This window comes from Candida orthopsilosis (assembly GCF_000315875.1).
Source record: "Candida orthopsilosis Co 90-125, chromosome 2 draft sequence".
Classification (NCBI taxonomy): Eukaryota; Fungi; Ascomycota; class Pichiomycetes; order Serinales; family Debaryomycetaceae; genus Lodderomyces; species Lodderomyces orthopsilosis.
Window position 1 is genome coordinate 2,211,975 of NC_018295.1, and position 17,316 is coordinate 2,229,290.

The following is a 17,316-nucleotide window of genomic DNA, read 5'->3' on the forward strand; positions in this document are numbered from 1 at the left end:
GTGAAGAAAAATCCCATCTGGCAACCAAAAACTGTCGTAATTAAATCTAATTACAAACTCCAATGATCTACCAAGCATCAGTGACTGCACCGGTCAATATTGCCGTATGTATGACCCATATTCCAATCATATGCTCCGCTCATAAAGATCAATTATACTAACTGAGTTGTTCATAAAAGACACTTAAATATTGGGGCAAACGTGACAAGAACTTAAATTTACCCACCAATTCCTCCATCTCAGTAACATTATCCCAGAATGATTTACGTACATTGACTACGGCATCAACATCACCTGATTTCAAAAATGATCAATTATGGCTTAATGGTAAATTGGAATCATTGGACACACCACGAACTCAAGCTTGTCTTTATGATTTACGACAATTGCGGAAACAAGTTGAAACACAAGATGAAAGTTTACCGAAATTGTCTAGCTATAAGTTGCATATTGTCTCGGAAAATAATTTCCCTACTGCTGCGGGCTTAGCTTCATCAGCTGCTGGGTTTGCAGCGTTGATTAGTGCAATTGCTAAATTGTACCAGTTACCTACATCGAGTTCTGAATTGAGTAAGATTGCTCGTAAGGGCTCAGGATCTGCATGTAGGTCTCTTTTTGGTGGTTTTGTTGCTTGGGAAATGGGTCAATTACAAAATGGTGAAGATTCACAAGCAGTTGAAGTCGCCCCCTTGCTGCACTGGCCAAGTTTGAAAGCGGCAATCCTTGTTGTTTCTGATGATAAAAAAGATACTCCTAGTACTTCGGGGATGCAATTGACAGTGGCCACATCGGAATTGTTTAAATGGAGAGTCGATCATGTGGTCCCTCATCGATTTGAAGCTATGAAACAAGCGATTTTGAACAAGGATTTCCCGCAATTCGCTCAATTGACAATGCAAGATTCAAATCAATTCCATGCTGTTTGTTTAGATTCATACCCGCCGATTTTTTATTTAAATGATACCAGTAAACGTATCATTAAATTGGTCGAAAAATTGAATGCTGATGCGGGCGAAACGATCGCTGCATATACGTTTGATGCTGGGCCTAATGCGGTTGTATATTATGATGAAGTGAATGAGGCAAAAGTGTTGCCGGCTTTGTATAGGCATTTTGGTCATGTTGACGGATGGAATGGTAAGAAATTTGATGAACAAAAGGAGGAATGGTCGGGTGTATCGAGGGTTATTTTGACTTCAATTGGTGTTGGGCCTCAGGTGACTTCCGAATCATTGATTAATGAAGAAGGATTACCTAAAAATACAAAGTAGAGTAGTAAAGTGGTTGAATAATGGTTTTAGATGTCTATTGATTGTAGGAAATCCAATTCTCATTGTAAAATAAAAATAAAAGTATAGTTTAGTTATATCTGTTTTCAAATCTATGAATTAGCAAATACAATAAAGATAAAATAATCAATAGTCAGCCTCATAACTGAATCAGCTACTTTTCCCCTCCTTATATAAACTCTATTAAATCCTTCAACAATTTTTCATCTCGTTCATCACTTTCCAAATACTTTTGAATATTTAGCTTGTAATGACTCAAAACCAGTTGTAAATGATTTAATTGATCCAGTTTTTGTTTTAGATCTTTTTCCATCTTGGCGACATTTTCTTGCAACGTCATTTGTGCTTGTTTTTTACGTTGACGACATTTGGATGCGGCAATTCGATTACGTTCTAACAATCTCTCCTTTTTCCAAGCAGCAGTGCCCATTATGGGGCCGTTGTTTGGGTTATAGATAATTTCGTTGTTGTAGATTAACAGGTGGTTTGGAGGAGGTAAGCCAGCAACGGGTGGGGAAAGAGGGCGAGATGGGGTGGGTTGTTGTGGAGGAAGTTGTGCTGGTATTGGTGGTGCTGATTGTGCTGATTGTGCTGGTGGTGGTACTTGATTGTGTTGTTGAGGTTGTGTTGGTGGGTGCAACTGTTGTTGGGGTATTGGATGTTGAGGTTGTGGTTGGTGTGGTTGTGTTACAGGTAGATGATGTTGTTGTTGAGGTTGCATGCTAATATCTTGTTGTCCTGTCAATTGATCTGCATTAGCTGATGTCATATTATTGACAGATGTAGCTAGAATGGTACTAGCAGAAGAATCATTATCACTGGCAGGAGTTATACTAGCAAATCCGTGTTGAGCATTACCAAGAAATCCAGTATGGGACTGTTGCTGTGTTTGCGCCTGTGCTTGAGAAGGAGGCATTTCCAGTTGCTGTTGTGTGGTAGTAGCTGATCTATTCAATTCATAATCATTAAATCGTTGTGTAAAGTCATCATCTAAAGAACTAAATTCATCATTATCAAAAAATGCTTCATGATTCATAATCTGACCAATTTGACCATTAGATATGGAAATTCTTCTTCTTCTGGGTACCCCGTCTATTGAATAAGGCAACATAAAGGTAGAATCAAATATAGGTGGATTTGTAATTGGATATGAATTGAAATCAAATGGATTATGAGGAGGTAGATTCAAATAAGAATGGTTGAAGCTCTTTTGTTGTTGTGATTGTAGTGATGGTCTTTGTTCTGGAGCTGGTTTCTTGGTTGGTGGTAATTGTTCTTGTTTGATATCCACGGCATCATGTAGGTCTTGAGTAGATATATTGTGTGAATGACTACGATGGTGTAGAGCTTGTGCCTGCTGTTGTTGTTGCACCTGCTTCTGGTGCTGTTTCTGTTGTAGCTGCTGTACCTGTTGTTGGGCTTGTTGTTGTTGTTGCTGATACCTAGCATTGAGAGCCTGTGCTTGTGCTTGTTGAAATTGTTGGTGTTGCAAATGTTGTGCATTTTGATTATGGCTCAAGTTAAAATTGGACATGTTAGACGCTGTTTCGGTACCTGATATCTCAGGAAAAGGAACCGGTACCTGTTGTTGTTGCTGCTGCTGCTGCTGTTGTTGTTGTTGTTGAACAAGCGGAGCACTTTGTTGAAGATTCAGCTGTTGTGTTGCAGGTACAGTACCATCAGGAGCTAATCCCTGGGCATGAGGGTCAAATGCCATAGTATAATTATTAGTCAGCATGGTGATAATGAGGTAGTAATATGATGCAAGAGGTGTAATATGGTTGATGAGCGTGGGAGGTTGTGGGTGTTTGAGCTTCACTTACTCTTGAATGTATGTAGCTCTATGATTAACTGTGTAAAGTTTGGTTGTAAAAATCTTTCTTATACAACCCGAGTGTGTGTGTGTGTGTTCTATAATAATAATAATATTTTGGTAAGTACAAATTTTGTGTGTTTGGGGGGATGTTGTAAAAAAATTTTGATAAAAAATAATTTGCAACGTAGTAGTTGAAAAAAAAACACTTGGATGAACAGTATTGGTTTGTAGGTGTACCTTTCAGACGAGAAGAGATGTGGTTGTCGTTCTGCTGAATATAGCTACTCAGTGGTGGTAGTAGTTCCCCTATATTTTATCTGAAATCTTTTTCCGTTCACTTTGTCTTAGTCTTGTTCTTATTCTTTTATTCCTCTTTTTCTCTCTCCTATTCCTTTTGTCTTTCTTTTCTTTATTGTTTGTGTGAGTGTAGTTTTGTGTCTGTCCAATGTTATTTTGTCCGTGGCGTATATATATTGAAGGACGAATTTAATTTAAATGTTTTACGAACCGTTTCCTTGCACATACAGAAGTATACAAAATCTTCAAGGATGGACAAGAATACTTTCTAAGAGTATATAAATCATCCACAATGCCTTCGTATCTCCTACCATCTTACACGTTGGAAAGGGAGAGCAACACCTTTTGTCTTGAAGGATGTATTACTAAAGTACTAAAAAACTGTAAAAGCATTAAAAGTGCGTGTGAATACCGAGATGCGAAGTGCGAAGTCCATGTCTGTCTCAACTAATTAACTTTTTCCCAACTGTCTTTGTGTTCCATACATACAGAATAAATCTTACGATTATTATTACTATGCATGCCCTCTGTGGGTGTATATGTATATTGGCATAGTCTATCAATTTGTTACCTATGACGTAGTGTTTTTACAACTGATAACTTTCTTTTATTCGTTCCCTACCAATAGAACTTTGTTGTCGGACACATTTAAAATACAATAAGTTTCTATACCACAGTGTATGCTATTTAATCAATTTGGTAATTCCGAACTAAGAAATAGCGTAGGACTGGGCTTTGCTCACTCTTTTAGTTTACTTTAGCGATTAACGATTAGATTCGGTTGAAGATGCAAGGCATGTATATCTGTACATGAATCATCAGACCGAAACTTTAGTCTCCTAATAAAAATCTATTATCAGGTTTTCGTATATTTTTCTCTTCCTATTTTAACATCTACTGCATACACACTTTGTATGATGTCTCAGGTCTAAAACCATGGTTTCTGTCGCTATGTAGATTGTGTAGTTCTAGAAGAGGTACTATGCATCGGGACTAATATAATCAAAGTAGTGTTTCGATCAAAGGTACTAAGTCGAGATATCTAGTGCTCAAGTTAATATTGTAATCTATTACACACTTATTTTTCTCCATCCATTGAAGTAATGACACTTCTAAAGTTGTAGTAACAAAACTCCCGGTGTGTTTATTCTAGAGTTTGCTTACGTCCCCATTCCTTTTAAACTGTAGGGGATTTTAGTGAAGAAAAAAAAGAATATTTTTGCAACCAAACCTGTTGTCAATGATGATGAACTTTACAATTGGTCTTGCGCTTGTCATACTTCGAATCAAGAGAGAAACAGGGTGCAGTGTTGATGGTGAGTTGAAGAAGAACCCTTTTCAGTCAACAACTTGACTACTGACATTAACCACACCAAGGAATCATTGATAGACTCGCGGATTCAATTGATCTCAAGATTGTGCATACACTAAAAGAGTTTGGAGTTGATTACTACAGTTATCATGTGGCAAACCTTACCAAAACCCAAATTTCAACCTACATGGAGATAATCAGGTATTTTCTATCAAACAGAACGTCTAAATATCATGATCAATTGATCCAAAAGTTTCTATATCGTTTGAAATATCGAAAGCTTAGCAAATCACTTCAATGCAACGTCAACCAGTGTTTGGAGATTATAGATACCACGTCAAACAAAACCCATCTAACTTACTTTTATCATGTTTTGTTGAGATGTCCTACCCATCAATTGATACCCTATTGTTTATCTAATATCTATAACCTATTGGATAAGCAATTATTTGTAAACAAAACAGTGAAGGATATCATAGCATCTCACAATTTCATCCCATTGGAGCTAAATGTCCATCACAAACGGAAATTCATTATCTTTTTTACTTCAATTTTGCTACACCACAAACACACATCAAAAATATTCAAAGCATTATTGATCATGTGTAACGACGCCTTTATTTCACATATTTCCATGAATTCTTGTTGAATATATAATTAGCTCCACTCATTAATGTTGTGGCTCCAACAATCAACCCCAATCCTTCAAAAGCAGCATCATTGACAACACTTTCTAAAAGTGGTCTATACACCAAGCTTCCAATATAAAGCATTTGTAAAGCTGTGTTCAACTTCCCCAAAAAGTTTGGATGAACACTTATTGTTGGATATTGTCCAATACTAACAAACTTGTTTAATGTTCTTGGTGGAGTTAAACTTTTGAATCGGTAATAAAATGACATAAAACTAAGTATAACATCACGTCCAATTATGATAGATGCAAGTATAGGTGGGATTGAGTGAACATATGCTAATGATAATGTACATATAGTCATAAGGAATTTATCAGCCAAAGGATCAACTATTGATCCAACTACTGATTTCATATTGAATCTTCTCGCTATATATCCATCAATGAAATCAGTAACGCAGGAATAAGTGAACAACAGTAGAGCCGTAATGGGACTTCCATAAATAATGTGATAGCCAATGAAAGGAGTAGCAATAATTCTCGTATAAGTTAATACATTCGGTACTGTCCATACTGAAGGATCAAATAATGACTTGGATGATAGTTTGTTGGATTGGGTTGAGTTGAAGCGGAGACTCCTAAGTGACAAAATAGGTACGGCTTTTGGAAAGCATACTGGGCGTAGCTTGAATAGGTTGGGAGAGAGGGTTCTTCTAGCTAATGGGTGCACAAGCATTGATGGGTGAACTACTTAGTTGAACTAGCTGAAATTTACTTTTTTTTCTTCAACAATTTCATATCGCATAATGGATGGAACGCGTTGATGATATTGCTATGAGGCCACTGTAGCAAATGAATTGGCCCTCTGAACTGCTAGTGCAGTCAACCTGTTGAAAATAATTAAAATTAAGTAGAGGAGCCTATACATGGCTAAGCAATATATATGTATATTAGAGTATTGGCTTATATCATACACCTGCATATTAAATCTTTGAAATGTCAAAAAACTCTAAATTTTTTTTTCTTCCTTCTTTAATCTTCTACAAAATCAAACTCATCAAAACACATCATCATCAACTCAATAGATCAACACCCTCAAGATGTCATTGAAATTACCACAAGCACCTAATTCAGGCTTGTTTAAGAAGGGATACTCCTCGTACTCGAATGAAGATGGAGCAATAACAAGAAATGTCGAAGCAGTACGTGAAATTGCCACAATTTTGCAAACTTCAATGGGACCAAGTGGGAGAAATAAGATCATTGTCAACAAGCTTGGTAGGAAATTCATCACCAATGATGCTGCCACTATGATTAATGAATTGGAAATTGTTCATCCAGTAGTAAAGATCCTAATCATGGCTTCAAAACAACAAGAATTTGAAATGGGTGATAATACCAATCTTGTCATTATATTAGCTGGAGAATTTTTAAATGTTGCTGAGAAGTTATTGAGTTTAGGTTTGAATGTATCCGAAATCATTCAAGGGTTCAATTTGGCTAATAAATTCGTTTTAGAAACATTGGATAAATTGGTTGTTGATAAAATTTCATCATTTGAAACTGATTTAATCAAAGCTGTTAAACCAGTAATTTCAGCAAAACAATATGGTGTTGAAGATACAATTTCCAAATTGGTGGTGAAAGCAGTACAGTCAGTAGTCAACCCCAAGAACCCAGCAAATTTTAACGTTGATGGAATTAGGGTAGTTAAAATTATGGGATCTTCATTATCTCAATCTGAAGTTGTTAAAGGTATGGTTTTCCCTAGAGAACCAGAAGGATCAGTTAAAAATGTCACCAATTCAAAAGTTGCTGTATTTACATGTCCAATTGATATATCAACCACTGAAACTAAAGGGACGGTATTGTTACATAATGCACAAGAAATGCTTGATTTTACAAAAGGTGAAGAACAACAATTGGATCAAATGTGTAAAGAAATTAATGATTCTGGTGCAAAAGTTGTTGTTGCTGGATCCAATGTTGGTGAATTGGCATTACATTATTTAAACAAGTATGGTATATTGGTATTGCGTGTACCTTCGAAATTCGATTTAAGAAGAATTTGTCAAGTTTGTGGAGCTACTCCATTACCTAGATTAGGTGCTCCAACACCCGATGAAATGGGTGAAATTGATGTAATTGAAACTAAAGAAATTGGCGGTGATCGAGTCACCATATTCAGACAAAGTGAATCTAGTTCAAGAACAGCAACAATTGTAGTCCGTGGAGCTACTCAAAACAACTTGGATGATGTTGAAAGAGCCATTGATGATGGTGTAAGTTCAATAAAGGGATTACTTAAGGATAATAGACTATTACCTGGTGCAGGTGCAATTGAAATTGAATTGTCAAAACGTGTTACTCAATATGGAGAAACCACACCTGGTTTAAACCAATTGGCTATCAAATCATTTGCTAAAGCTTTTGAAGTTGTTCCTCGAGTACTTGCAGAAACATCAGGATTCGATTCGACCGAAGTGATTAGTAAGTTGTATGCTGCCCATGCTGATGATAGTGGGAAAGAAGGTTTGAAACAAGGTTTGAATATTGATACGGGAGATGTTGAAGATACTGGCGTATTAGATGTCTTGGCTACAAAGAAATCAGCTATTGATTTAGCTGTTGAAGCTACAAATACGATCTTGTCTATTGACCAAATAATAATGGCCAAGAGAGCTGGTGGACCAGTAATGCCACAGCAACCAAGACCTGGAAATTGGGATCAAGATGATTAAGATAACAAGACCAGATGTGTTACTTTACTTGTGTGTATGTATATGTGATGTACCTTTTTATTTTGTCTATAGACTCTTTCCACCAGCAATAAATCGAATGATTTTAGTCAAATCTTTTTCACCATCAGTTTCTACCCCACCACTTACATCGAACCCTAAAATATTCTTCACATCTTTTGTATCACGAATATTCTCCGGTGTCAATCCACCAGCTAAAATCGCCCTTGTGAAATTTAAATTCCCACTAATGTATTCCCAATCAATCACTTTCCCCTCACCGCCTTGAGCTGAATCAAGTAAGGGTAAACTCAAAACTCCTCGTTTCATTAATTCCTCGCTATCATGTTTCAATTGTTCTGTATCTTGAGGCACGACATAACGTGGAACCAATCCGAATTCATCATTAGTGTAGTCGAGTTTCTGTTCTGAACCATGTAACTGAATAAAATCTAGCCCAATTTCGTTAGCAATTTTCAAAACTTCATCTCGCGATTGGTTCTGAAACACACCAACTAAGAACGGTCCATTATCAAGCACCAATTTCGAAACGTACTCGAAATAATCTACAGGTGATGCAAAACTGTCGCATTTTTGGCTTAAGTGGGACATCATTTGAGCTACCGATTGTGGTCTGCCTCTTTTCACAAATTGGGCAATTTGTTTAGCTGTGGAAAAGTCGATTGTGCGTGATTTTTGGGGGACGAGAATACATCCAATCAAGTCGGCCCCGTTAAGGATTGCTGTTTCTGCTGATTCGAGAGTTTTCACTCCGCAGATCTTGACTAGCTTCATTTTGTGATGGTAGTGGGGGGAGGGAAGGTGTAATTAGTTGGTACGATGAAAACTTTTGGAAATTTTTCAGTGAAATTTTATTTGAGTCAAAAAAAGAAATTGTGGAGGTGAAATTTAAAAGTTGCAAATTTACAAAAATAATTTGTATGTAAACCTTGTTTATATTACATATGTACATACACTCCAAATCATCACGAAAACCCATTAAATCACCATTCATCGTTCTTCTTTTCTAAATAATTTGCCAAAATTACTTCTAAAATTCTCATTGAATTTACTCACATGAGTCTCGCCCGTTAACGCCAATTCTCTAATATTCTTTTCAAACTGATTCATTCTAGGAAGTAATTTGGGTGATTTTATATCCGGCGATGATAATTTGCCAGAGCTTGTATTATTATTGTTGTTGTTATTATTATTACGATTGGCTGAAAATGGACCTGGAGTAGCACTCACGGGAGTTGATGATGCTGATAAATTATCTAAATCATCTTCCAAATTGGTCAATAATTGATTGTTTTGATGTGTTGTAAGTGCATTTGAATCACCGTCATCATCATTGTCGATTGATAATTGTAGTTTATAATTCTCGATATACTTGTATTGCTTTGATTTATCAATTTTGGCAAGATTTAGTATCTTGGTGAAATTAGCAATTGATTTACCTCCAATAAGTTCAAAATACGATTCAATGAAATTCTCCACCGGCATATTTTGTGGAACCATCAAGATCTTCAAAATTGATTCTAGTTCATGGAAATGATTTGTGACAAACTTGGTATATGATTTAGTCTTTTCCTTTTGAGCCAAATGGGGGAAATTCAAACATATATCCTTAAGTGATATAACATCAAGTAGCAATTGCTCTAATCCAGTTGTAGTCAATGGCTTAATAAATTTCAAATTGTTAGCTAATGTAGTGACTAATAATTCCACCAATTTATCATTGAAGTTACGCACATAACTATCACGGATAATCAATGGTAAAATCAATTTCAAATTATCAATGGTAATATTTTTGATGTCAATCATGTACGAAGATACATCATTGACTGAATCCAATTCTTGCCAATTGATGTTGAAAAATTCTCGCCAACATGGTTTGTAATCATTAGTTAACTTCACTAGGAGAGCGGAGATGCTCTTGTTTACAAGTTGAAGAAAAACATCACTGTTTAAAGTTGGCAATCGATCCTTCAATTCGTCGGAAACGACTAGTTCCAATTTCTCATTCAATTCATCGATGTTTCCCACCATATAGTCACCAGTGTTTAATAATAACGTAAGATACTTGATTGCATCTACTCCAGCAATATCATCATCATTTCGCGGAAGCATTGGTGTCAAGATTCGATTAAGATATTCAAACAAGTATTTGTTGAATAGCCTTGCTAAACTGGCAATGATTTCACCATTGGTTAATTTGAGAATCTGCGATAAAAGCTTATGATAGATCTTGAATAGCTCAGTTGATGTAATGGCGATGTTTGGAATGTTGGCCGTGATATCTTTAGCCAATTCTGGTGGTAATTGAGAAGTAGCTGCAAATTCAACAAACTTGGAACTCAACATTTTGTCTTGTTCTTGTACCCATATAGATAAATATGGTTCAAATACTGATGATATATTAAACTCATTTTCTCGAGGATATTCAGCATTCAACTTTTTTTCAAATTCAATGGTCTTGGTTAAATTGTCAAGTAATGTAGCTGAATCAATTTTTTTGTTCTGTAAAGTACTGGCCAAATCCAGTTTCGTAATTTTACAAAATTCATCAATGATATCCATAGTAACATTCCAATCCTCAGGAAATATAGCATATTGCTTCACTTGATCTAAGACCTTGTTGAAATAAATGAATCTCCTGCCTAGATTCTCAATTGATCCTGCTTCATCAGATTGACTGAAAATATTTTTTAAATCTCGTAGTTGTAAATTATGAAACCAATTCAACAATTTGGTCTTGTTTTTCTCATCAATCATTTCCAAAGTTCTTGCTCCGTAAAGCAAGTTCTGTTCCACTTTGGAACCCCCGCGGCCATCTCGTTTCAAAAACTCTTCAAAGTCTACAAAAATATCATCAACGAGTTTATTTTGGGTGTATATCGTCATTAAGTTGATTTCATTAATTAAATCAATCGATTTATAAGGTTGGAAAAATTGAAGTAATTCCTTCATTACTCCCAATCTTTGATATATTTCTTCATAGTTCTGCGTTGAAAGAATTTCCTTTAGTCCGTTGTTTACATTAACCAACATTTGTAATCTTTTAAACACCGTCATTGATAAAACAAGATTCTTTTTACATGAATCTAATGTTTGAATTGAGCTCGTCATTGATGCAATTGTAGTTTTCGTTGCATCGGCACTATCTTTAACATCTTTAATATTACTAACTAGTTGTTTTATGTCGTCATCTACTTCAATACTTGAATCATATTGTGACTTCAACGTGTCGATTTCACGATTTAGTTGTAGTTTGTATTGATGTATGTGAGAAAGAGCTTGTGGCAAGTGGTTCAAAGCTTCCGGAGTGTCGAAGATATTATTGATGTGAGTCACGGGATCATAATCATACAGGTCCATTGTATGTAGTAGTCAGGTGATCGATTTTATGAAGGTACTTTGGTTGTCGGAGTGTAACAGTTGAAGCTTCTGAGATTGATGTTTTGTTGGTCTGAAAAGTCAGTGTCGCGAAATTGAGGAAAATCAAAAATTGTCATCCAGAGTCGTAGATTTTCAAACGACATTAAAAATGCGACAACGTAACGGATCGAGCCTGAGTTCCTATCCGCTTTGAAGAGGGGGTGGGGTAAAGCACAATTTTTTCATTTTCCGTGTCGGTTCAAAATAAAATCTACAATGTAGCTCTCTTAGTCTAAAGGCCTATGTCTTGAAGTCTCTAACGTTTCTGGTGAGTTCATATGTGACCCATCAGAGACTTTGGAAATTGTTATGGAATTTGAAGATTAATTTTTTTGCAATGGTTATGATGCAAATTTAAATGCAGAAGTTCAGTTGAAAGAGCAATCGCAACATATTTGTCTTTAATGAGTCACCTTCTCTATGACAGGGTCACCCGGGATCTATACCGTTATCTGCGTTGATTTGGTGACATCCAATCTGATGGAAGGATTGTACTTTCCTAATTCGGTAATTTCTCCTGTTCTTTGTACATTTTGTATTGTGCGTCATTAGACAAATAATTGCGACATTTATCTTCACAACAACGCCGTACATGGTAAAAGATACTTCATGTATTGAAAAAAGACAGTGATGGAAGCGTACAGAGGAGGAGACATGTACAGCATTGAAGGAATTGATCACTTAATTGATGCATATATCTTTGTCCTCAGTCGAAGCGAGAGTTTAGTAGTAGGTTTAGTGCATTTTAATGGTTTCAGTCAACAGTTGTACGTTTACATACATTGTCTTTACGATGCAACGATACTAATCCAGAAAAGGGTATAGACTTTGTAGCTCATTGTTATATAGCACTCAGACCAAAAACCTGTTTTACTCTCGACAACGCAAAATACATCATTTGGTTATGCTCAGATCTCTTCAATTGTTTTGTGTGAGATGCAAAGTCAATTGTCGTATTTTTTGGTTTTGAGACATTAAAATAAAGAAAAATTACCCAATTAGGAAATACTTTTTCTCTCAGAACAATACTACACAAAATATTATAAATTGGATATTGGCTCTCCCTCGGTATTGACCCTTCGAAGCAACTGACAGTTGAGCATAGAGAACACTCCGAGAAGATATCCCTTGGTTGAGTAGTAAATTGAATCAACTATTGATTCTTATTCAACAGGTGCCGGCAGTGCATTTACAATCGACAATATTTCAGAAATATTTGGCGAGAAATCAAAACAGAAATGTTTTGCAACGAAGTCATTTGATTGCAAAAATAAACTATCCAAGACATTAAAAGTGGGACACTAGAAGTAGTAAGAAACCCATTTCCCCCTGAAATTACTCTTTTCGGTGATTTTTATGTCAAGCAAGCATTTCATTTAAAGTTGTATTATTATTATATTTTGCAATCTCATTCAACTTTGAAAGACATGGTCCAAAATAGAAAGAATATAAACAACCTTGTGATATACATTCGATAACAATGGAGAGCAATAAGTAAATTGACCCTTCCTTACAACTCGATTAGGGAAAAGACTGTAGTTAAACGCCAGAAGAACAATAAACCATCACATGCCACAAAAATAAAAGTGTATGCACTAAATGTCGCCAAATAATCTCCTACGAACAAAATGTCTGACATAAAATGTCGTAGAATATATCTTTTTCTCCAAATTTTGTCGTTGCAGTTTTGTGTAACGACATAATACAATAACAACACTAAATAACATCCATATATATATTTAATACGTTCTCTCATTCCTTTTCCAAAACAACAACAAAACACACCGCCCACCTACACACCCTCAAGGGTTTATCACTAACTTTATTACTCAATTCCTTATCTGGCACAAAACTACAAACAGCACAGAGACAATTTAAATTACCTGATTTAGATTCATAAAGTATAATTATTTTTTTTTTTTTACTTCAATTAAACGATTTTTCCCCATTTCGTTATTATTACCCTTTTTAAAAAGAGTTAAACGCCCAAAGGTAATAAGAAGAAGAAGAACAATTCAATTCCAAAACTTTGTACAAAGGTATTTACCAAGATCAACAACATACACAAGAGCAAGATCTGTGTAACGTATATATATATATATTTAGATCACTTGTCCACCCCCCCCACTAAAGTTGTTCTCATGAAGAAATTCAGATTTGGAAGAAAGAACAGTACAGCTACTTCAACCACTTCATCCAACAAGAATTCGCCTAGAAAAGAAAAAATCAGAAGCAGTCGTACTTCTAAATCATCAGCATCATTTCAAGCGCCCAATTCTCCACCTCGTTCACCGCTACAAGATAAAGTAGGATATACGCATACTTTTGCTGAAGAAGATTTGAACAACGATCATCATTCATACTCACAGCAAGGAAGTAAACACAATATGCCAGTGGCTCAAGATCACCATAGTTATACCCTGGAGCCTTTTGGTATCACCACTGATCCATCAACTGTTCCTTACAAATCTCGTGCTCCACCACATTTGAATGTCAGTAATCCATGGAATAGATTCAAGATTTTTGATTCGCCTTTTCCAAGGTATAGACATGCAGCTTCAGTCATTTCTAGTGATAAAAATGAAGTTTTCATTATGGGCGGTTTAAAAGATGGGTCTGTTTTTGGAGATACTTGGAGAATTATTCCTCATGAAAGTAATGATGGTGAAGTGTTGAATTATTCAGCTGAAAATATTGAAGTTACTAATAACAACAACCCACCTGCTAGAGTTGGACATTCATCGGTTTTGTGTGGTAACGCATTCATTATCTATGGCGGAGATACTGTTGAAACTGATGAACATGGATTCCCTGATAACAATTTTTACTTGTTTAACATCAACAATCATAAATATACCATCCCTAGTCACATTTTGAATAAACCAAATGGTAGATATGGTCACACAATTGGAGTTGTTGCAATCAACAATTCATCTTCAAGGCTTTACTTATTTGGAGGTCAATTGGAAAATGATGTATTCAATGATATGTATTACTTTGAATTGAATTCATTTAAATCGCCTAAAGCTACTTGGAAAATTGTTGATCCAGTAAACAACTTCAGACCACCACCATTGACTAATCATTCAATGTCCGTATACAAGGAAAAGATTTATGTATTTGGTGGTGTTTACAATAATGAAAAAGTTTCAAATGATTTATGGGAATTTGATGTTGAGCAAGAGAAGTGGCAACAAATTCAAACTAATGGTACCACCCCATTACCAGTGAATGAACATTCAGCATGTGTTGTTGATGATAGATTGTATATTTATGGTGGTAATGATTTCAGTGGTGTCATTTACAGTAGTCTTTACGTCTTGGACTTAAAAACATTCACTTGGTACAAATTATTGGAAACTGCTGAAGAAAATGGACCTGGTCCAAGATGTGGACATTCAATGACTTATTTGCCGAAATATAACAAATTGATTATAATGGGTGGTGATAAAAATGATTATATCGTTGCTGATCCACATAATTTCGATACTTATGAAACTTTTAATGGTGCTGAGGTAGGCACCATGATTTATGAATTGGATGTGAATATTGTTGACCAATTTATGTCTGAACCTATTGAAAGATCTAGAAAACCAAGAAAAGTTGCAGCTTCGGCTGTTGGTACTCAAGCTAATGAAGGGTTTGATCGTCATTCTAGAACTGGATCTACTGGTCCTGAAGACTATGCAACTCCTCGTGCTTCGCCTCCACCACCAGATCGTTCAAACTTGAATCGTGGATTGTCGACAAATACAATGAATCGACATGCTGATTTTGTTGATGTTGAAACTCCTTCAGGCACAATTTCACAAGTTGATCATGAAGAAGAAGAAGAGGAAGAAATTCCCCATGTGAATCCATATGAGCAAGTTCATCGTGAGACTGATGATTCGCGCATTGGTGAGCCAGTTAATGGACATTTGGTTAAAGATGATGATGATGATGAAGAAGAAGGAACTTATTTGAGAAGGAGATCCCTTGATCCTAAATTTAACCAAGAACATGACGATGTAGTCACGAATGGAGTTTCCGGTGCTGGTGTGGCTGCTGCATTTGCTGCCGCTGGTGCTGCTGGAAAATCTGCTGGCCATGCTTCAGTCTTAAAGAGATCTTTAGTAAGTGATGATGATGATGAAGACACCATTGAAGAAGCAACCAGAAACAGAAGATCAAGCTTTGCTGATAAATCATATGGCCTGACTTCACATTACCCTGATATCACTAGTGATCATGAAACATCATCATATCCTCAAGATAAGAGCTATAGCAGGGATACAGAGGATGATGAAGAAGAAGAAGATGATGTTATAAAGCCAATTTCCATCAACAGAAACGTTCGTTCATCCACCTCCTCTTCAAATGACAGAAGGTTAAATCAAATCATTGAAGAGTTGAGAAACGAATTAGATCAAGTCAAATCATCAACCAGTCAACAATTGCAAACCGCTAATGACAAAATCAATTCTTTACAACAACAAAATACCCAATTACAATCCACTCATAGGAATGACATCGAAGTCTACACACGTCAAATCAATGATAAAGACTCCATGATTAACGAGTTGAAACTGAGCCTTGATCCAAGTGCTTGGGATCCGGAAGCACCCCAAACAGCAACAAACTTGTCGGAATTGAGTCGATACAAATTGGAAAGATTAGAATTGAATAACAAGTTGATTTATTTACAACAAGAAAATACCAAATTACATGATCAATTTGCTGAATTTGAACCATTTATGAATAATCAAATTGGTGAATTGGCCAAGTTCCAAAAAGTCATTAAAGTACAAGAAGAACAAATTGACAAATTGAGTTATCAAGTAAAAGATCAAGAAGTATTACATAAGGAGATTAATGATTGGAAGACTAAATATGAAAATTTGAATTTGGAATTCGAAAATTATAAAGCAATTCATAACGATGATGAAATTGAACTTGAAGATGAAGAACAAGAGCAAAGATCTTTAGCTGGTGGAGATAATAGATCTATCTTATCTCTGGCTAGAACAAGAAAGGACATTTCTACACAATTGGAAAACTTGGTTAGTTTATGGAACGTTAAACAACCAGCAACTCGTGAAGTATCACCCGTGGCCACACCAGAAAATAACCCCGTTGTCGCTAAATTACAACAACAAGTTGATGATTTATTACGCATCAGTAAACAAAATGATGAAGTAAGTAATCAAGAAATTGCTACATTACGTCAAGAATTAACTACTCGTATTGCCAATTTGAAAAACTTGGAAGAAAATTATCGTGAATCATTACAATCGGTTAACAATACATCAAAGGCATTGAAGCTTAACCAAGAAGAATTGAATAATCAACGTAATTTCATGGATAAATTGATCAAAGAAAATAATGAATTGAAAATGTTCAAATCAGCTCATTTGAAAAAGAATAACGGATCATCATCGGCTACTGGCACGCCTATTCTTGATGACGCATTCAGTGATGCTCATGAATCAGTTAATCCTGGTGTTGTTGATGACGATGACGAAGGAGTCATTAGTAATGCTCATTTCAATATGAAGATTAAGGATCTTGAAGCCGATTTGTATATCATTAAACAAGAAAGAGATCAATTGAAAAATAATGTCACGGCATTACAAAAACAATTATATTTGGCTCAAAATAATTGATTGCTTCTGCTTGTGTTTAAGCAAAAAAAAGCCGATGTTTAGAGAGGACCCTATACGTGTATCCTTATTCCACACTGTATAAATGGGGACTTCTTCTGGTAAAAAATTGAGACGATATTTTTCGATTTTTTGTGTTTTTTATTACTT

The 17,316-nt window shown here is 35.7% G+C and overlaps 8 protein-coding genes across 8 annotated transcripts; 4 read left to right on the forward strand and 4 right to left on the reverse strand. All coding sequences in view use genetic code 12, as the record gives it.

The window, feature by feature from the left end:
* Positions 1-62: 62 nt before the first annotated feature.
* On the forward strand, positions 63-1,271 carry CORT_0B10600 (Mvd mevalonate diphosphate decarboxylase; the record flags this gene model as incomplete). The annotated part of the gene is made up of 2 exons (XM_003868148.1): positions 63-104; positions 180-1,271. The coding sequence occupies 2 exons, from the start codon at positions 63-65 to the stop codon at positions 1,269-1,271; spliced, it is 1,134 nt and encodes a 377-aa protein (XP_003868196.1).
* A 187-nt stretch (positions 1,272-1,458) lies between these two features.
* CORT_0B10610 (hypothetical protein) lies at positions 1,459-3,006 on the reverse strand (the record flags this gene model as incomplete). Its single annotated transcript, XM_003868149.1, has 1 exon — positions 1,459-3,006. One exon carries the CDS (start codon positions 3,004-3,006, stop codon positions 1,459-1,461), a length of 1,548 nt encoding a protein of 515 aa, XP_003868197.1.
* A 1,895-nt stretch (positions 3,007-4,901) lies between these two features.
* On the forward strand, positions 4,902-5,363 carry CORT_0B10620 (hypothetical protein; the record flags this gene model as incomplete). The annotated part of the gene is made up of 1 exon (XM_003868150.1): positions 4,902-5,363. The coding sequence occupies one exon, from the start codon at positions 4,902-4,904 to the stop codon at positions 5,361-5,363; it is 462 nt and encodes a 153-aa protein (XP_003868198.1).
* CORT_0B10630 (hypothetical protein) lies at positions 5,332-6,081 on the reverse strand (the record flags this gene model as incomplete). The annotated part of the gene is made up of 1 exon (XM_003868151.1): positions 5,332-6,081. One exon carries the CDS (start codon positions 6,079-6,081, stop codon positions 5,332-5,334), a length of 750 nt encoding a protein of 249 aa, XP_003868199.1.
* A 364-nt stretch (positions 6,082-6,445) lies between these two features.
* CORT_0B10640 (Cct8 chaperonin-containing T-complex subunit) lies at positions 6,446-8,086 on the forward strand (the record flags this gene model as incomplete). The annotated part of the gene is made up of 1 exon (XM_003868152.1): positions 6,446-8,086. One exon carries the CDS (start codon positions 6,446-6,448, stop codon positions 8,084-8,086), a length of 1,641 nt encoding a protein of 546 aa, XP_003868200.1.
* Positions 8,087-8,152: 66 nt separating this feature from the next.
* On the reverse strand, positions 8,153-8,878 carry CORT_0B10650 (Trp1 phosphoribosylanthranilate isomerase; the record flags this gene model as incomplete). The annotated part of the gene is made up of 1 exon (XM_003868153.1): positions 8,153-8,878. One exon carries the CDS (start codon positions 8,876-8,878, stop codon positions 8,153-8,155), a length of 726 nt encoding a protein of 241 aa, XP_003868201.1.
* Positions 8,879-9,094: 216 nt separating this feature from the next.
* On the reverse strand, positions 9,095-11,464 carry CORT_0B10660 (Vps53 protein; the record flags this gene model as incomplete). The annotated part of the gene is made up of 1 exon (XM_003868154.1): positions 9,095-11,464. One exon carries the CDS (start codon positions 11,462-11,464, stop codon positions 9,095-9,097), a length of 2,370 nt encoding a protein of 789 aa, XP_003868202.1.
* Positions 11,465-13,665: 2,201 nt separating this feature from the next.
* CORT_0B10670 (Kel1;kelch repeat domain-containing protein protein) lies at positions 13,666-17,169 on the forward strand (the record flags this gene model as incomplete). Its single annotated transcript, XM_003868155.1, has 1 exon — positions 13,666-17,169. The coding sequence occupies one exon, from the start codon at positions 13,666-13,668 to the stop codon at positions 17,167-17,169; it is 3,504 nt and encodes a 1,167-aa protein (XP_003868203.1).
* Positions 17,170-17,316: the final 147 nt, after the last annotated feature.